At 45.2% G+C, this 15,815-nt stretch overlaps 1 protein-coding gene across 1 annotated transcript in view; it reads left to right on the top strand.

Annotated features, from left to right (window-relative positions):
• Nucleotides 1–14,632, top strand: part of LOC127210854 (ATP-binding cassette sub-family G member 3-like) — a 35,011-nt gene extending 20,379 nt beyond the window's left edge. The window contains exons 10-15 of the mRNA XM_051170616.1: nt 1,855–1,944; nt 3,319–3,443; nt 6,408–6,562; nt 11,827–11,916; nt 12,728–12,810; nt 14,473–14,632. Coding sequence (XP_051026573.1) covers nt 1,855–1,944; nt 3,319–3,443; nt 6,408–6,562; nt 11,827–11,916; nt 12,728–12,810; nt 14,473–14,632 — 703 coding nt within the window. The remainder of the gene's footprint in view (nt 1–1,854; nt 1,945–3,318; nt 3,444–6,407; nt 6,563–11,826; nt 11,917–12,727; nt 12,811–14,472) is intronic.
• Nucleotides 14,633–15,815: the final 1,183 nt, after the last annotated feature.

Raw genomic sequence — 15,815 nt, 5'->3', positions numbered from 1 at the left:
CTTCCCAAATGGAGTCCCACAGCTCTGAAAGAAGACTCCCAATGCTAAACGGTCCCACTCTCTGGCAACCACCATTCTACTTTCTGTCTGTGAGCTTCCTGCTCTTCCCTGGTGTCCACTGCATTCTCAGGCTGTCTTTTTCTTTGTCAACATTTAGCTTTAAACTGGCCTTTGGTAGATTGGTTTTTTTTTTAATGTAAATTTTTCTTTATGTAGGAGGAGACTTGTCTTCAATAAGGTCCCCTCATCTGATCTGGATCTATCCCCCACTGTGTACCTATATAAAGAGAGTCACTGACCCCTGACTGACATTTGAAAAGTTGTTATGGACCAGGCTGTTAGCACCCAAGGGGGCCATTTGCCTTAGAGGAACCTGACGTGTGTGTCCAGGGAGCACATCACTGCAGGGCCCTTTCCCTCCTTCTTCTTGCTTACAATCCTTCAGAAATTAGCATGGCTGAATTTATCTTGAGCTCTTTGGAAAGCATGCAGGAAGTGGCTTTAGAGACGACTCTCCCTCGATGTCCCCAGTCAGCTGTTGAGTGGGGAGTCCCTCCTCGGCCTTGTCCTGCTTTTTATCTTACCCATCTGTAAAGCAAAATGACTAACTGAATGAGAAAACCCCTTGGAGCTTTGTCTAGCTTTCTTTTTGTCTGTGTTTGTGATACTTACCAATTCTGCTAGTTAAACTGAAGGGATGGGTTGGGCTGCCATGTCTAAATAGCACAGGCTCAATGGATTTAAAAATAAGTGTGTTCCCAGCTGCAGTGTGAGGGTCTGAGGTGATGATTCCCCCCCGCCCCCAGGGTTCCTCCTGTCTTGCCACCACCTTCTCTCAGAGCCCTCTCCTGGCAGAGACTACACTGCTGTGTCTTCCCCTAATGAGGACACAGATGACACTATGGGGCTCCACTCTCGTGATTTCATTTAAAACTAATTAACTCCTAAAAGACACACTGTAGGATCTTTATATTAGAGGTCATTATCAGATTGTTGGGTTTTAGGGGACACACTTCAGAGAATAAATACCACTGTGGAGACAGAGGGTGAATACTTACTTCCTGACCTTTTTCTTTCTTTCTTTCTTTGCAAAAATACTTAGTTAATATTTCATGTGTATGCGTGTTCTCTGCATGTTTATCTGTGCCTTGCGCCCTGGTGCCTGTGGTGATCAGATGAGGGCACAGGATCCTGTCTTAGTTAAGGTCACTATTACTGTGATGAAACACCATGATCAAAATCCAACTTGGGGAGAAAGGGTTTATTTGGTTTATATTTCCGCATTGTAGTCCACCATTGAAGGAAGTCAGGACAGGAACTCATGCAGGGCAGCAACCTGCAGGCAGGAGCTGGTGCAGAGGCCATGGAGGGTGCTGCTTACTGGCTTGTTCACCATGGCTTGCTCAGATGCTTTCTTACAGAACCCAGGACCACCTGCCTGGGCATGACCCCACCCACAGTGGGCTGCGCCCTCCTCCATCAATCACTAATTCAGAAAATGGCCTACAGGCCTGCTTACAACTGCATCTTTTAGAAGCGTTTTCTCAATTAGCGTTCTCCCCTCTCAGATAATTCTAGCTTGTGTTAACATAAAGCTAGCCAGCACAGGATCCCCTGGAACTCCAGTGACAGATGGCTGTGATCCACCGTGTGGGTGCTGGCAACCAAACCTGGGTCCTTTGCTAGAGTAACAAGTGCCCTTTACATTTCTCCAGCACTGACTTTATTTTAGCTTTTTTTTTTTTTTTAAGAAAAATCGTGTGGTGTCACTTAATCACAGAACAAGCTCTGTTGGGAAGAGACCATCCTAATATTGAATTTGCAGTTCTTTTTCTCCTCTGTTTCTCCTGACAGAGTCGGCCTGCTTTTCCTCATCACAGGCTTCCAGTGTATGACAAGTATGGGTGCATTGGAGATCTTCATGACTGACAGGGACCGATTCCTGTGAGTAGGCCCTGCTCCAGCAGGCACCAGCGGCCCCTGATCAAGATGATTACACTCATAATTGGTCCTAGGATGTTATCTCATGAATTACCAGCATTTTTCCTTGTTTAGTTGAAAAGTGAACAAAGTATAAAATTTGTGTTCATCAAGTGGCACCATGTGTTTTGAAATGTGTAAAGAGATTATTAACTGAGAACATGGATGGGGAATCAAGAGCAGAGGTGTCTGCAGCTCAGGGAAAGTTGGGGTGTGGTCCCCAGATCTCAGTGCTGCAGACAAAGCAGTAGTAAGGGCTGAATAGCATAGTTCGCTCATGAATCCCCCAAAAGATGGCAGAGTTTGATGGAGCTAAGCATAGTGGGTTTAGCAGCACACCGGAGTTGGAGAGGTAAAGCTGCATGCACAGGAGAGTGCGCGCAGCCCTCCTGGGTGAAGGCTTGGAAGAGCCAGGGGGCAGCCATACAGTAACAGGTGTTTGACCTCTGGTGGCCCTGGCTTAAGGTTCACAGCTTCCAAGGCTGGCAGGGTTTACCTACAAGTACACACTAGGGAAAGGGGTCATCAGGGAGGAGCTGAGGGCATAGTGCAGTGGGTAGAGTGCTCACTTAGCATGCATGAAACCCTGGGTCAGATTCACAGAGCCAGGGAACCCTCAGCATGGCTGGCTTTTCCTTAATCCCAGAGCTTGGAGGGAGGAGCAGGAGGAAGGTCATTCTTGGATACATATGGAGTTATAGGCCAGCCTGCACTGAAGAAAGAAAGAAAGAAAGAAAGAGAGAAAGAAAGAAAGAAGTCAGAGCTAGAATCAAGACACCAGGAGAGGAAGAGCTTGGAGCTTGGGATGACTTAGAGAAGCATGCCGAAGAGGAAGGGCCACGTTAGCTGGTGAGGATCCTAGTTGTAAAGTGAAATCATAGAAGGAGGAAGTCTCTCTGAAAGTGAGAGATGCAGAGGAGAAGAATGTAGGGGCCTGAAGCTTCGCGGTGTCCTCAGAGTGACAGTGTCACCTTCTTCATGAGAAGTGGGCGGGGCGGAGCCTCGATGAGCAGGAGGTGAGGTACTAGAGCTGCTCTCACCAGCCTCAGAGGAGCAGAGTCTCTGGGGACAGAGGGGACATCGGACTGTTTCCCTGGAGGGGCTGTTCTGTGACCAGAGAGGACAAAACAGGAGGAAGTTCTCTGATCGGGGGTTGTATGAGAGTGTCAGGAGGACAGTGGCCTAGGCATGCCAGTCTCCAAGGTGGGGACGGATGTGGGCATCAGCCAGGAGCACAGGGGATACTACTGTCCGGTTAGGCTCCGTGTGTAGCCAGGGTCCCACGTGTGCCTTCTAGACTAACCTGAGGGTGTGTAACGAGCTCTTTTGTTTCTGTAGACATGAGCATACCAGTGGATACTACAAAGTGTCGTCATATTTCTTCGGGAAATTGCTGGCTGAGCTTGTGCCAAGGAGGTTATTTACAGCTATTATATTTACTGTCATAACATGTGGCATAGCAGGTAAGTAACAAAAGCAGAGATCAGACCTTGTGTCTTTCAGGAGCATGCTCTGGTTCATACAACTGTGGCAAGTCTTAAAGCAGACAAGCATGTCTCCATGCGCTGTCTACAGTGGGTGTTCCGTGAGCAGAGCCTCCAAGGCTCCTTAACGGAAGATCTCCAAAAGCTGTTGATGAAACTGTGTTCCACTAAGATATCCTGTTATTATAACGGATGTAGAAATAACTCACACGTGAGGCAGTGCCAATCGAGCAAAATCATCTATTAGATATCCATCCCTGGATAGTGTAAAGATTTTTAAATTTGTGTTTGTCTGTGCATGTGTGTGTGTGTGTGTGTGTGTGTGTGTTCGCACATGCATGTGCACCCTAACTGAATGCAGTGCCTACGGAGGTCAGAACAGGATGTCGGATCTCCTGGAACTGGAGTTACAGGAGAATGTGTGCAACCACCCAGGTGCTGGGAACTGTATCCAGGCCTTCTGCATAACTGCACACACTCCTAACCACTGAGCCATGTCTCTAACATAGCTGTGTAATTTTCTCTGTGTTTCTGTATATGTGTCTCCATGTAAATACAATATAGAAAAGTGAATAGTATCTCATATGTATGCAAATGCATGTAAAAATCTAAATGTACACACTGTCATATGCTGCCATCTTGCAAAGAGAGAGAACTCTGAATTTGGAATTTATTGAAATTATATAATAAAAATAGTCATTTCAAATATGTTCACAGATTCATTCGTGTACAATGATTTGTTATCATCTTATTCTGTCTAGAACTTCCATACTTTTCACACACGCACACACATGTGCACACTTATACACACACAGGCACATCTTTCAAAACAAGTACTGGTAAAACTTAGACTTTGTTTTATAAGAGATTTGTCATGCAGAATCAGTCCCTTAGGTCATGGCATTGCTGATGGGCAAACACGCTTGTCCTGCAAGCTTGACAACATGGATTTGACCTTCAGGACTCACAGTGGAAGAGAGAATCGCTGCAGAAAGTGACCCTTCAACTCCAGAGGCACACATGGCACAGGCACACCATGGCACAGGCACTCCATGACACATGCACACCATGACACATTCACACATGCCACATGCAGAACGTGACACATGCACACTATGGCATAGGCACATTGTGGAACAGGCACACCATGGCATGCACACCATCACAGATACACTCCATGACACATTCACATAATGATACATGTATACTTGGCAAGGGCACAGCATGATACATGCACACTATGGCCATGGTCATGATGTGCCTGTGCCCTGATGTGCATGTATCATGGTTTTCCTATGTCATGGTGTGAATGTATCAAGGTGTGCATGTATCATGGTGTGGCTGTGCTCTGGTGTGCCTGGGTCACGGTATGCATGTATCATGATGTGCCTGTACCACAGTGTGCCTGCCATGTGTGCATGTGTGATGGTGTGCATGTGCCATGTGTGCATGTGTGATGGTGTGCATGTGCCATGTGTGCATGTGTGATGGTGTGCATGTGCCATGTGTGCATGTGTGATGGTGTGCATGTGCCATGTGTGCATGTGTGATGGTGTGCATGTGCCATGTGTGCATGTGTGATGGTGTGCATGTGCCATGTGTGCATGTGTGATGGTGTGCATGTGCCATGTGTGCATGTGTGATGGTGTGCATGTGCCATGTGTGCATGTGTGATGGTGTGCATGTGCCATGTGTGCATGTGTGATGGTGTGCATGTGCCATGTGTGCATGTGTGATGGTGTGCATGTGCCATGCCTTAATTTTTAAACAATTGGGCATGGAATTCAGCTTCCCCAGACTCAAACTTGTTTTCTTGTGACTGTTACAAAAACACAAGACTATGTATTACTCACAGTGTTAGCTCCAAAACGGTTATAAACAAGCATATGAAGCTTACTGCCTCCTCCACAGCAGTTACGTGGAGATTTCCTAGGGAGAACTAATGTTGGAGGCTCCGTCCTGTCCTCTGGATGCTAAAACCGCTGCAGGGCTGTTTAATCCTTGCCTTGGGCAGCTTACAGCACATCAGGAAGGGCAGGAGCTCAAGTCAGGATAGGAAGCAGAGGCCATGGAAGAGCGTGTCCTACTGGCTGCCTTGCTCCCCAGGCCTTGCTCAGCCTGCTTCCTTATGAAACTGAGAACCACCTGCCCAGGATGGCATCATCCACAGTTGTCTAAGACCTCACCATCTGGCAGAAGCATTTTCTCAATGAGGTTCCCTCTTTCCGTATGACCCTAGCATGTATTAAATTGACAAAAACCTAACTGGCACAATCCTGATCCCAATTTCATTAGTAATGAAACTACAGTAAGCAGAGGTGCATGTGAGTGGGCATGAGTGTTTTCTACTGGTGAACCCTAACCCTAACCCTGTGAGAGAAGGCAGGAGATTTGGGCCAGTTGTGTTGCCTGTAGCTCTAGCCATGTCGGACTCTCACAAAGTTTGCATAAAGGAGAAGATTGATTATATAGAAAGGTATTTTGTGGCAAGAATAAAACTGAAGCCGCATGATGGGGCTGACAGATGGCCCGTCCGTTAGGAGCACTTGCTGCTCTTTCAGAGTCCCAGATTTGGTTCCCAGCATCCACATGTTTGGACAGCTTTCCACTGTCTGTAGCTACAGTTGTAGAAGCTCTGATTGCCTCTTCTGGCCTCCAGAGGCAGCTGTGCACATGTGGCACACCTTCACACAGACACATGTGGCACACCTTCACACAGACATATGTAAATGCATATTCAAAGTAGAGTACATCTTAAAAAAAGAGAACCCTGTATAACATCTTTATGTTGTCAAATGGAAGGAAGCGATGAACTGGGCTATCCAGAGTCGTCGGGTGACAGTAAAACTGCTACTAGTCCCTTTGATGATTAGTGTTATTTGAAAAATGTCCAATTCTCATGACTAGGTAACTGGACTGACCCACTTTTTTTTTCTCTCTAAGGAATAATCACGAGTGTGACCAATTTTCTCACTATGATGTTTACTGTCGTGATGTTGGCTTTTTCTGCCAGTTCCCTGCGCATGTCCATAGATTCAGGGGTGAACACAGCGGCTACGACATTAATACTCTGCAACGCCTACTTTGTGTTCACGCTGGTGAGTGTGCACTGCGTTTTCTAAGAGACAAACTTTCTTTGTCTTTATTCTTTCACATACAACCCACTTGGTAAACCAGCACTTGGGACATGAGGCCTTAAGCTAAAGCTTATTATGGTCTGTAGTAAAAAAAAAAAAAGTCCCCTTTCCTCCTTTGAGGCCACTGCTCCAGTGTCAGTACTGTGATGTAGCTGACGTGCCCTTCCTAGTGAGCTCTTAAGAGGCATTTCTTAGGACCATATTGCAAAACCTTAACGAACTAGACTTTCAACAAAGTGCTGTGATTGGCTGATTCCCTTACAAGAGGAGCCGACTGCTGCCTTCCTTTCCTGCTGCTGTGAGAGGCTTCCTGCCCTTTCAACCATAGCTGATATGACGTGGTCCACTCACCAGTCTCTAATGGGAAAGCAAAAGTCAAGTGTTCACCAGGAGGCATCTGCCTGGGGCTCATGTGGGCTCTGAAAAGCATTAGAAACAGAGAGGAGGCCAGAGTCCCCGGTACTAACTTGGTCTCCTGTATTAGCACCTTCTGTTTATCTCCTTAAAGTTGGATGCTCAGCCTTAGACCTGCATGCCCATAAACTATACCATGATGAGTGGAGCCAGGTCCCACATTTCCCCACTGAGCATATGAAGTAAACAGAACTGTTTAATGTGCTAATGTTCATATCAGCTCTGCTAGTGTAAGAGCACGCTGTAGCTTGGCAACAGGAGATGTGTGCTCCTGAGAAAGTGCTAAGTTTCATCTATATTTCCTATTTTTATGATCACATACGTATGGCAATCCAGTAACGTAAATCTCCAATAGGTGTGTTTTAAATAGTTTTTGTTTGAGGGATTCATGAATGCACATAAAGTGCTTTGATCAATACTACTCCCATTTTCTCCCTCCCAAATCCTTCCCTGTGGAATTTTGGATGAGAAATGTCCCCTAGGCACAAGGACTTGAACACTTGGTTCACAGTAGGTGCTGTGAGGGGTAGAGACTTGATGGGTAAAGTGTGTCCCTGGGGGCGGCTCTGAGGTCTGCAGCCTGCAGTGCTTCCTGTTCCCTCCCTGCTCTGTGCTTTCATGTTAAGATGTCAGCATTCAGCTTCCTGGTCCAGCTTCCTCCCCTGCTGCCTGCTGCCTGCTGCCTGTCACCTGCTGCCTCCCTGCCTGCTCCCTACTCCTTGCTGCCTGCCCACTGCGGCCTGTCAACAGAAGCCTGCAGAGCCTTTATGGGGTACTTGTTGTCCACAACAGGCTTTAGACAGACGGCAGAGAAGTTGTTATCCCCTATTTCTTTCACTGGCAGAAGGACATGCAAATTCTGATTATTAAAATGAACAATTAATAAATAAACCTTAATTCTGTGGCTACAGCTGCTCATACTATTGCTGAGATGATTTTAAACATGCTAAGATATGGGCACCAGTAAAACAGAATCTCCAATTCTAGCAACAGCCCTATGGCTTCTAACAGGTTTCAAAAGTGAACAAATAAGGCTCCTGTTCTGAGCCGACAGGTTCTCCCTGAGGGAATGAAACTCACCATTGTGATTTCAACAGCCACAACCAACACAAACTCAAGCCTAGCATGTTACTGTTGTTTATTTAATGATTGCCTTTTCATTTTCTTCTGTACTCTGATGATAAAGAAATAGTTGTGTTTCCAATGCCTACTCTACATAGGCAAATGTCCATGTCCTGTGGAATATTTTTAAAGTAAGTTTACTTAAAAATGTTCTGAGAATGTAAAAATAAGGCTGGCCATGCCTTTAATCTCAGCACTTGGAAGGCAGAGGCAATGAGATTTCTGTGTGTTCGAGCCAGCTTGGTCTACAAAGTGAGTTCTAGCACAGCAAGGGCCACGTAGAGAAGCCCTGTCTCAAAAAACAAAAAACAAAAACCGAAAAAAGAAAGAAACAATAAAGGAGGAGGAGATGGTGGAGGTTAAGATACATTTTTAATAAAGAATGCTTTATGTATGAAGATTAAACAGAATATTTCCAAAATGGAAAGAAAAACTAGAAAGCTTATGCAAGTGTCCAAGTAATTTATTTAAGATATGTAAAAGAGAAAACTTATCGATGACATACATGGCCTTACAATTTGCAGCTGTCCATGAGCTATGACTGGGTGGGGGTTGTAGTGCTTAGGTTTCTGTCAGCTTGACACAAGCTTCTGTCACTGGAGAGGAGGGAGCCTCAGTTTAGGGAACGCTTCCATCAGACGCACATGTAGACAATCCTGGCTGGGGAGGTATTCTTGATTAAGGCTCCATGTGGGAGGGCCCAGCCCACTGTGAGGCAGTGCTGCCCTGGGCTGTGTAAGAGAGCAGTCTGAGGAAGCCATAGTGTGTGCCGGTGATCCGCATCCCTCATGGTCTCCGCCTCAGCGCCTGCCTCCAGGTTTCTTCCTCCCTGGAGTTTCTATCTCGGCTTCTCTTAAGCCGTCTCCTCCTCATGCTAGTAATCAGGGTGTCTTTATAACAGAGATAGAACCCAAGCTCAGATAGGAGTCTACACAGGGCGTGCCTGACAGGTATGTGTGTTAACGATGTGTAGCTTGCCAAAAGAGAAAAGGGAATTTGGAGATAATTAAAAACCCAGATGGGAGATCTGAACTGAAGGTATGCAGATGAGCTTCTACAAACACCAAAGAAACAAACAGACTAAAACATAACTGTACGGTGATAGGGTGATATACCATGTCCTTGGACAAACAGAGGCTCCTCCCCTCCTGCCATGCCACTGCCACTGCCACTGCTGCTGCTGCTGCTGGGATGAAGAGGGTCTTATGTAACTCAGAACGAAATAGATGTAACTCAGATTTTAAAAGCTCTTGGAGGGCCTCACTCCACAAGAATGTTCCATGGCCTTTCACCAGAGAAACTAAAATTGATTTCTCATAAATACTGTCCTGGCTCTCCCCTATCCTAGCCCTCTCTCAGGATACACAGTTTTCACCCAGACCCTCTGCTAAAATTACCAGCCCATTATTTTCTGCTTAGGGACCAAACACTGGTACACTGCTAAAAAAACCAAAGCAAACTGAAACAGACCTTATCAGGGCCCCTTTCCTGTGATGTCCACTGAACCACAGGTAAAGAGGTGTCAAAGAGATGTGACCCATCACACACAAGTGAAAAGGTGTGACCCATCACACACAAGTGAAAAGGCCTCACTCAATGCTCAGGGGACTGGACAATTTCACCACAGTGAAATTAAAAAATTGAACAGTCTTGGTTATGATCAAAAGAATGATAATAAAAACTTGCTAATGTATCTAAAACAGCTTTTCTTTAAAAAAAAAAAAAGCTTTTATTTTATGTGCATTGGTGTGAGGAAATCGGGTCCCCTGGAACTGGAATTAGACAGTTGTGAGCCATCATGTGGGTGCTGGGAATTGAACCCAGGTGCTTTGGAAGAGTAGACAGTAATCTTAACCACTGAGCCATCTCTCTAGTCCCCCTCCCCAATAGTTTTTCTACTAACACTTAAGTTCTGTGTCTAGTCTTACACTTATTTAAAAAAACAAAAAACAAAAACCAAACAAACACGGTTCCTCGGATGAACAAATACCCGAGCCCCAAGTCTTCCACTTTGGATCATCAAGGCAGCCTTCAAAATTAACTATCAAAAGGAACCTAACAGCACCTGTGGCCTAAAGGACACAATGTTGCCAGATCACGTTAGTTTCACTTTATAAATGGGCTCATAAAACTAGAGACAGAGAACTGAATACTTGGGTCCACCGTGTAAGAATACAGCGCATGCGCCCAAGGAGTGCTTGCTATGCTTGTGAGGCAGGACTCCGCAGGCCCAGCGCACAGACCCTCTTCCTTTGAATGGGACACTGATCCTACCAGAGCACAGTACATGCTAGCCTCCTTATTAAAGCAGGACACACAGGGTCGGAAAGTTTGCCAGAGACTGTGCTTTTGTTCTCAGACATCCAGGCAGGTCCCCGGAAACCCTCCTATCAACGGAGAAGATGACTTATTCCTGACACAACGGGGCAGTGGGTTCTCTCACCAAAGGGGGTGATCCTGCACTGGGTGGTGATCCTCCATTGGGTGGTGATCCTCCACTGGGTAGTAATCCTCCCTCCACTAGGTAGTGATCCTCCCTCCACTGGGTGGTGATCCTCCACTGAATGGTGATCCTCCATCCACTGGGTGGTGATCCTCCCTCCACTAGGTGGTGATCCTCCCTCCACTGGGTGGTGATTCTCCTTCCACTGTGTGATGATCCTCCCTCCACTGTGTGGTGATCCTTCCTCCACTGTGTGGTGATCCTCCACTGGGTATGATCCTCCACTGTGTGGTGATCCTCCACTGGGGGTAATCCTCTCTCCTCTAGGTGATGATCCTGCCTCCACTGTGTGGTGATCCTGCACTGGGTAGTAATCCTCCCTCCACTGGGTGGTGATACTCCCTCCACTGGCTGGTGATACCTCCAGCAGTTTTGTTGATGTTGTTGTTCAGGATTGTTCTGGCTAATTAGAGTCTTTGAGTTTTCCATGTGAAATTTAATTTTGTTATTTCAATGTATGTGAATTGTATTAGAATTTTGATGGCACTTGCATTGAATCTGTTGATTGCTTTGGATAAGATGGGCATTCTCGTATTTATTATTACATATTATTACAAACCTATAAGCACACGAGATCTTTCTATCTCTTGCTATCTTTAATTTATTTATTTTTTCAGTTTCTTAAAAGTTTATATTGTAGAAGTATCACACTTGGTTTCGTTTATCCCAACACCTCCTCCTTCCCCACTTTAGAAGTCACTAATGTGGATGACATTAGTTTCCGCATTTCTTCTACATTCTGTCTGTAATTGTACTTAGAAAATGTTTTGTATGCATTTATTACAACAACAGCAGAGTAACGAAGACAGCTGATTAATGTATAGTTTCCATGTGGGACATTAAATACTAGGTACAAAGCCAACTACCGTATTTATGTGTTAGCTTTTGGCTTGTAAACTTTAAAGGAGGTGTGTGAGTCACACACCATTTTAACGATAACATAAGCATCTACAGGGTTTGCCTTCTGCAGAGTTGGAGGGCAGGGCAGGCGCTTCTTTTAAAAACCACAAAGAGTCTTGGGTTTGCCACAACTGAAGACTTCTGTCTACAGTTAACTGAGAGGTTGTTTCAGTGATCTGCTCTGAGCAGAAATGTCCAGAAGGAAGTAGAGACTTGAAGAAGGAAGAGCTTGTCTAGAATATTGAGCCACTGGTCTGGCTCTAATTTGCTGTTTTGCTCTTTGCAGTTTTTCTCAGGCCTATCACTCTATTTGGGGAGCATCCTGCCTAGCCCCTTATGGATCCAGTACCTCAGCATTCCTCATTATGGATTTCGGGTAGGTGTCCTCTCTGCCACTGTGCTGGGTTCTCCAGCTCTAATAACTGAAGTGACTCCCCACCACATCCTTTCCCCAGCTGTAACCTCTGAGCAGCTCCTATTCAGGAATCTCCTTCCAGGGGCAAGAGATGAGCAATTTCCTGTTAGGTTTATCTACCTTAAGGTCCATAAGTCATTGGGGGTTTCCCCAGTCACATGGTATTCGAGGGAAATGGAGGGGGAAAAAAATCTCAGAGTAAAGAGGAGAGGTGGATGAAATGGTGACAAACATACTTCTGTGTTTTTATTCATAAAGGAAATGACAGGATCAAAGGTTACGATATATAGTTCATATCATGAAATTAAAACAAATCATGTGATACCCATAGCCATATTGGCTTTATAAGCCCATCTCTGTAGTAAAGTGTCTTAAAATACTTTCTCACTCCCAGAATCACAATTGGTTTTGATGAGAACAAGGAAAAATACTGTTACTGTAAGTCAATAGTATTGTTGTAACTACAGTGTTTATGGGGTTTGGGGCCTAGTGGGAGGGAAAGAAGAAGAAGTGTGCCTAGGGTATTGTGGTTAACGAACCCACCTCTCAGTTGATTGGAAGCACCATCATGTCACTCATAAGCCTCCTGATTTGGGGGGCGGGGACAAAGATGCTCTGCTGGGCAGCCTGTGAACTTGGTAGGATGTTTTCTTTTTCTTTTTAGTATTGCAAATAACAGTAAAGATTGAACTAGAAGTGAGCTGTATCGATTCTTTGGAAACTTATGGACATAAAATCTATTTACCTTCCTATGTTCCTGTTTGTGTTACAGGCTTTGTTGCACAATGAATTCCTGGGACAAAACTTCTGTCCAGAACACAAATCAGAAGTCAGTAGATGTCAGAACTATGTGATGTAAGCCTGAGTTCAGTGACATAACGGGGACACAGGATGCTATTCAGCTGAGGGGAAGCCTGTCCTTCAGGGCCAACACTCTGCCTTTTGCCTGTCCCCAGGAGGAGTCACTGTGCACTAGCAGCCATGTGTTTTGACACTATTGCTGCACGGTGTAGATAGTGTGCAGAAAGGGTTCCTTGGGGGCCTCTTGAGCAATGGGTTTGGTGTTTTGAGTTTGCGTTCTTTGTTTCAGAACATTTGAGTGTGACACAGGCTGCTCTGATAGTTTAGCAAGCGCACATGGTTTCTACACCTATCGATCACAGTCCTGTGAACCAAGCCTGGGAATGTCAGGGCAGCAAAGGCCAACTGCGGTGAGCTTTGTCTGCCAGCATTCAGCGTCTTCCCTCTGCCTCACACGCTGGAAGACTTCAGGCACCCGTGTGTGTGTGTGTGTGTGTGTGTGTGTGTGTGTGTGTGTGTGTGTGTATGTGTGTGTGTCCTATCAGTGGATATGTCCACATATAGTTCAGTATATTGAGAAGGCAGTCTCACTTTCTACAAATGTTCTCATGATTTGGTTTTGTTATATAAATGAGAGGAATATGCTGACATTAAATCTCTCACGGATCTTCAAAATAATAGTGAATAATAGATGTGTAAATTTATGTTTTGAGTTCCTGATGAGAAAGTCTATATGGGAGAGATCTTATGTGCACATCTCCTCCTTCCTGGTGGGGTCTGGCATCCATCTGTCTAGTACAAATTCCTTCCTAGCTTCTGGTCAGGAGGCCATGGATGGGGAAGCTGAAAGCAGAGCAGGGCCATCCACACACTTCCCACTCACAGGTCTGTCCTCGTAAGAGGAAGAAGAAATCTGCGCTTTCAGCAGATTTGTGACCTGGAAATCCTAAGAGATGCGAGGGAACAGGGAGGTGTAGGTGGACACACACAGAGGCAGGAACTGTAGCTGTGTGCAGAATTGTCCACAGCAGCTGCCCTTCTACCCCAGCCAGGTCCACGGCATCCTGCTGTGCTCCAGCTCTACCCAGCCTCAGCTGTCACCTGGCTGCTAGAGAGGTCCTGTAGCTAAGCATCTGTGGCTGTCACTACAGTCTCAGGACATGAGCTGACAGGAGTTGAGCAGCTCTTGTCAGAAGCCTGATCTCCTCTGGTCCTCGGTCTAGAATTCCATGCTGTGTTCTTTTGCAGGACTGTTCAGTGGGTCAGCAGAATTCACACAGCTTTGATCTCTTTGGAAGGTCTGTGTGTGTCATTAGGAGCTGGCGTTGCTGCTTCAGGTGTAGCCAGTTTGGGATAAGTGTCTTTGCCCTTGAAGAGAGCAGCACTGTAGACTCAGAAATGAATGGCACTGTGAAGTCCACGAAGTTGGATCATAGTGTGACTCTGTAAAGGTGGCCAGGTTTAGAAGCCTACTTCCTGTATGCTGTTAAGTGAATCTGGGAGCTATAGTACTTTGATTGTTTTTTAAATGAACTAAACTACCCGATTCAAGTTGTGTGGATTGATTAGCATAATATATAACAAAATTGTAAGCTTATCCTTACTACTATTTATTAAATATTAAAAAGAAAAATTAAATGATGTGTTGAAACAACCTTTAAAAGGAAGTAACCGTGAATAATAAATATTGACTTTATTATGTGTGTTGAATTACAGATGCACTGGCGAAGAATTCTTGTCAACTCAAGGCATCGATCTCTCATCATGGGGCTTCTGGGAGAACCACTTGGCCTTAGCTTGTATAATGTTTATCCTCTTTGCACTTACCTATGTGCAATTATTACCGCACAGAAAATTACAAGCTCTTAAGTACTAGGGGAGAAAGTTTTTACAGATGTGTAAATAGATGTGATTCCAAACTGTCTTCTAAATGTCATAACTATACTCATGGGCAAACGCGACAGCCAACATTATCCAGAGAAGATTCCATTGGTTGTGAACTGTGATCAATGCAGAGACTCATGGCTGCTCATGTCACCAAGACTAAGTGACACTTGAGTTCTTCACCCCAGTCAGGACAGCTAGTCACCCTTCTGAAGCTTAGAGCTTATGGAAGAGGAGTGGAGAGAGTGCAAGAGCCAGAAGATGAGAAGAGGGGCTGGGAGTGCTGTATTGTTACAAGTGACTTGTTTGTATGGCCTAGGAAGCCAATAGCTCACACAATAAGACTGAATTGTATTCTTAAAGCTGCAAGCACTATGCTGGGCTGAATCTAAACTGCTACTACTCTCACAATAAACTACAATAAACTACTCTACGCCTCATAACTTCCTACATCCCAAGCACTTGCCAATCTCATCCTCCTCAGGAGGCTTCTCTCCACCAATCCCCAACCATCAACTGTCAATCTCAACTTCTCTCCAGGCTCCTCCCACCTCCCGCAGAAGTCCTGCCTTCCTCTTCCTGTCCTTCTGCCCAGCTGATTGGCTAAACAGTGCTTTATTGACAACTGCTACATCCAATCAAGGCACTCCTCCACACTGTACTGTGGGCTTGACATAGCTATGGCAACCTTGGTCTGTCTCACAACACTATAGCTACCTACACAAGCCTGTGTCCCTCGTCAGCACAGCCAGGACCAGAGAGGAATTGGTGGCACCATCCCCCATTCTGCTGGACTATGGACTACTGGTACATCGTGGCAGAGAGGCAGTCAATGATTTCATAGGTAAACTCAAAGATGAGCTGGCTAGGCTCCAGTGGAAAGTCTGAAACTCAGACTTATACAGACAGCTCTGTTTAAACTCTGGGTTACAAGACAAAACTCAAAGATATGATTTCAGAAAGAGACTTGTAAAGAATATTTGTAGAGAGTGTAAGGGAGATAAGAAAGGTGGGAATGAAGGAGAATGGCTGAAATGCATTATATGCCTGTGGGAATTGTCATGTTTTAATGAAAAATTATAAATATAAAAAGGAACTTGTGTATCTAATGAAGACTTTCTCCTATTTGTTTTCTGTTATATTGTAAATCAGCAATGATTTTTTAAGTTCACAAA

Source organism: Acomys russatus, chromosome 28, assembly GCF_903995435.1.
Source record: "Acomys russatus chromosome 28, mAcoRus1.1, whole genome shotgun sequence".
Classification (NCBI taxonomy): Eukaryota; Metazoa; Chordata; class Mammalia; order Rodentia; family Muridae; genus Acomys; species Acomys russatus.
This window is presented reverse-complemented; position numbering and strand designations above follow the sequence as displayed.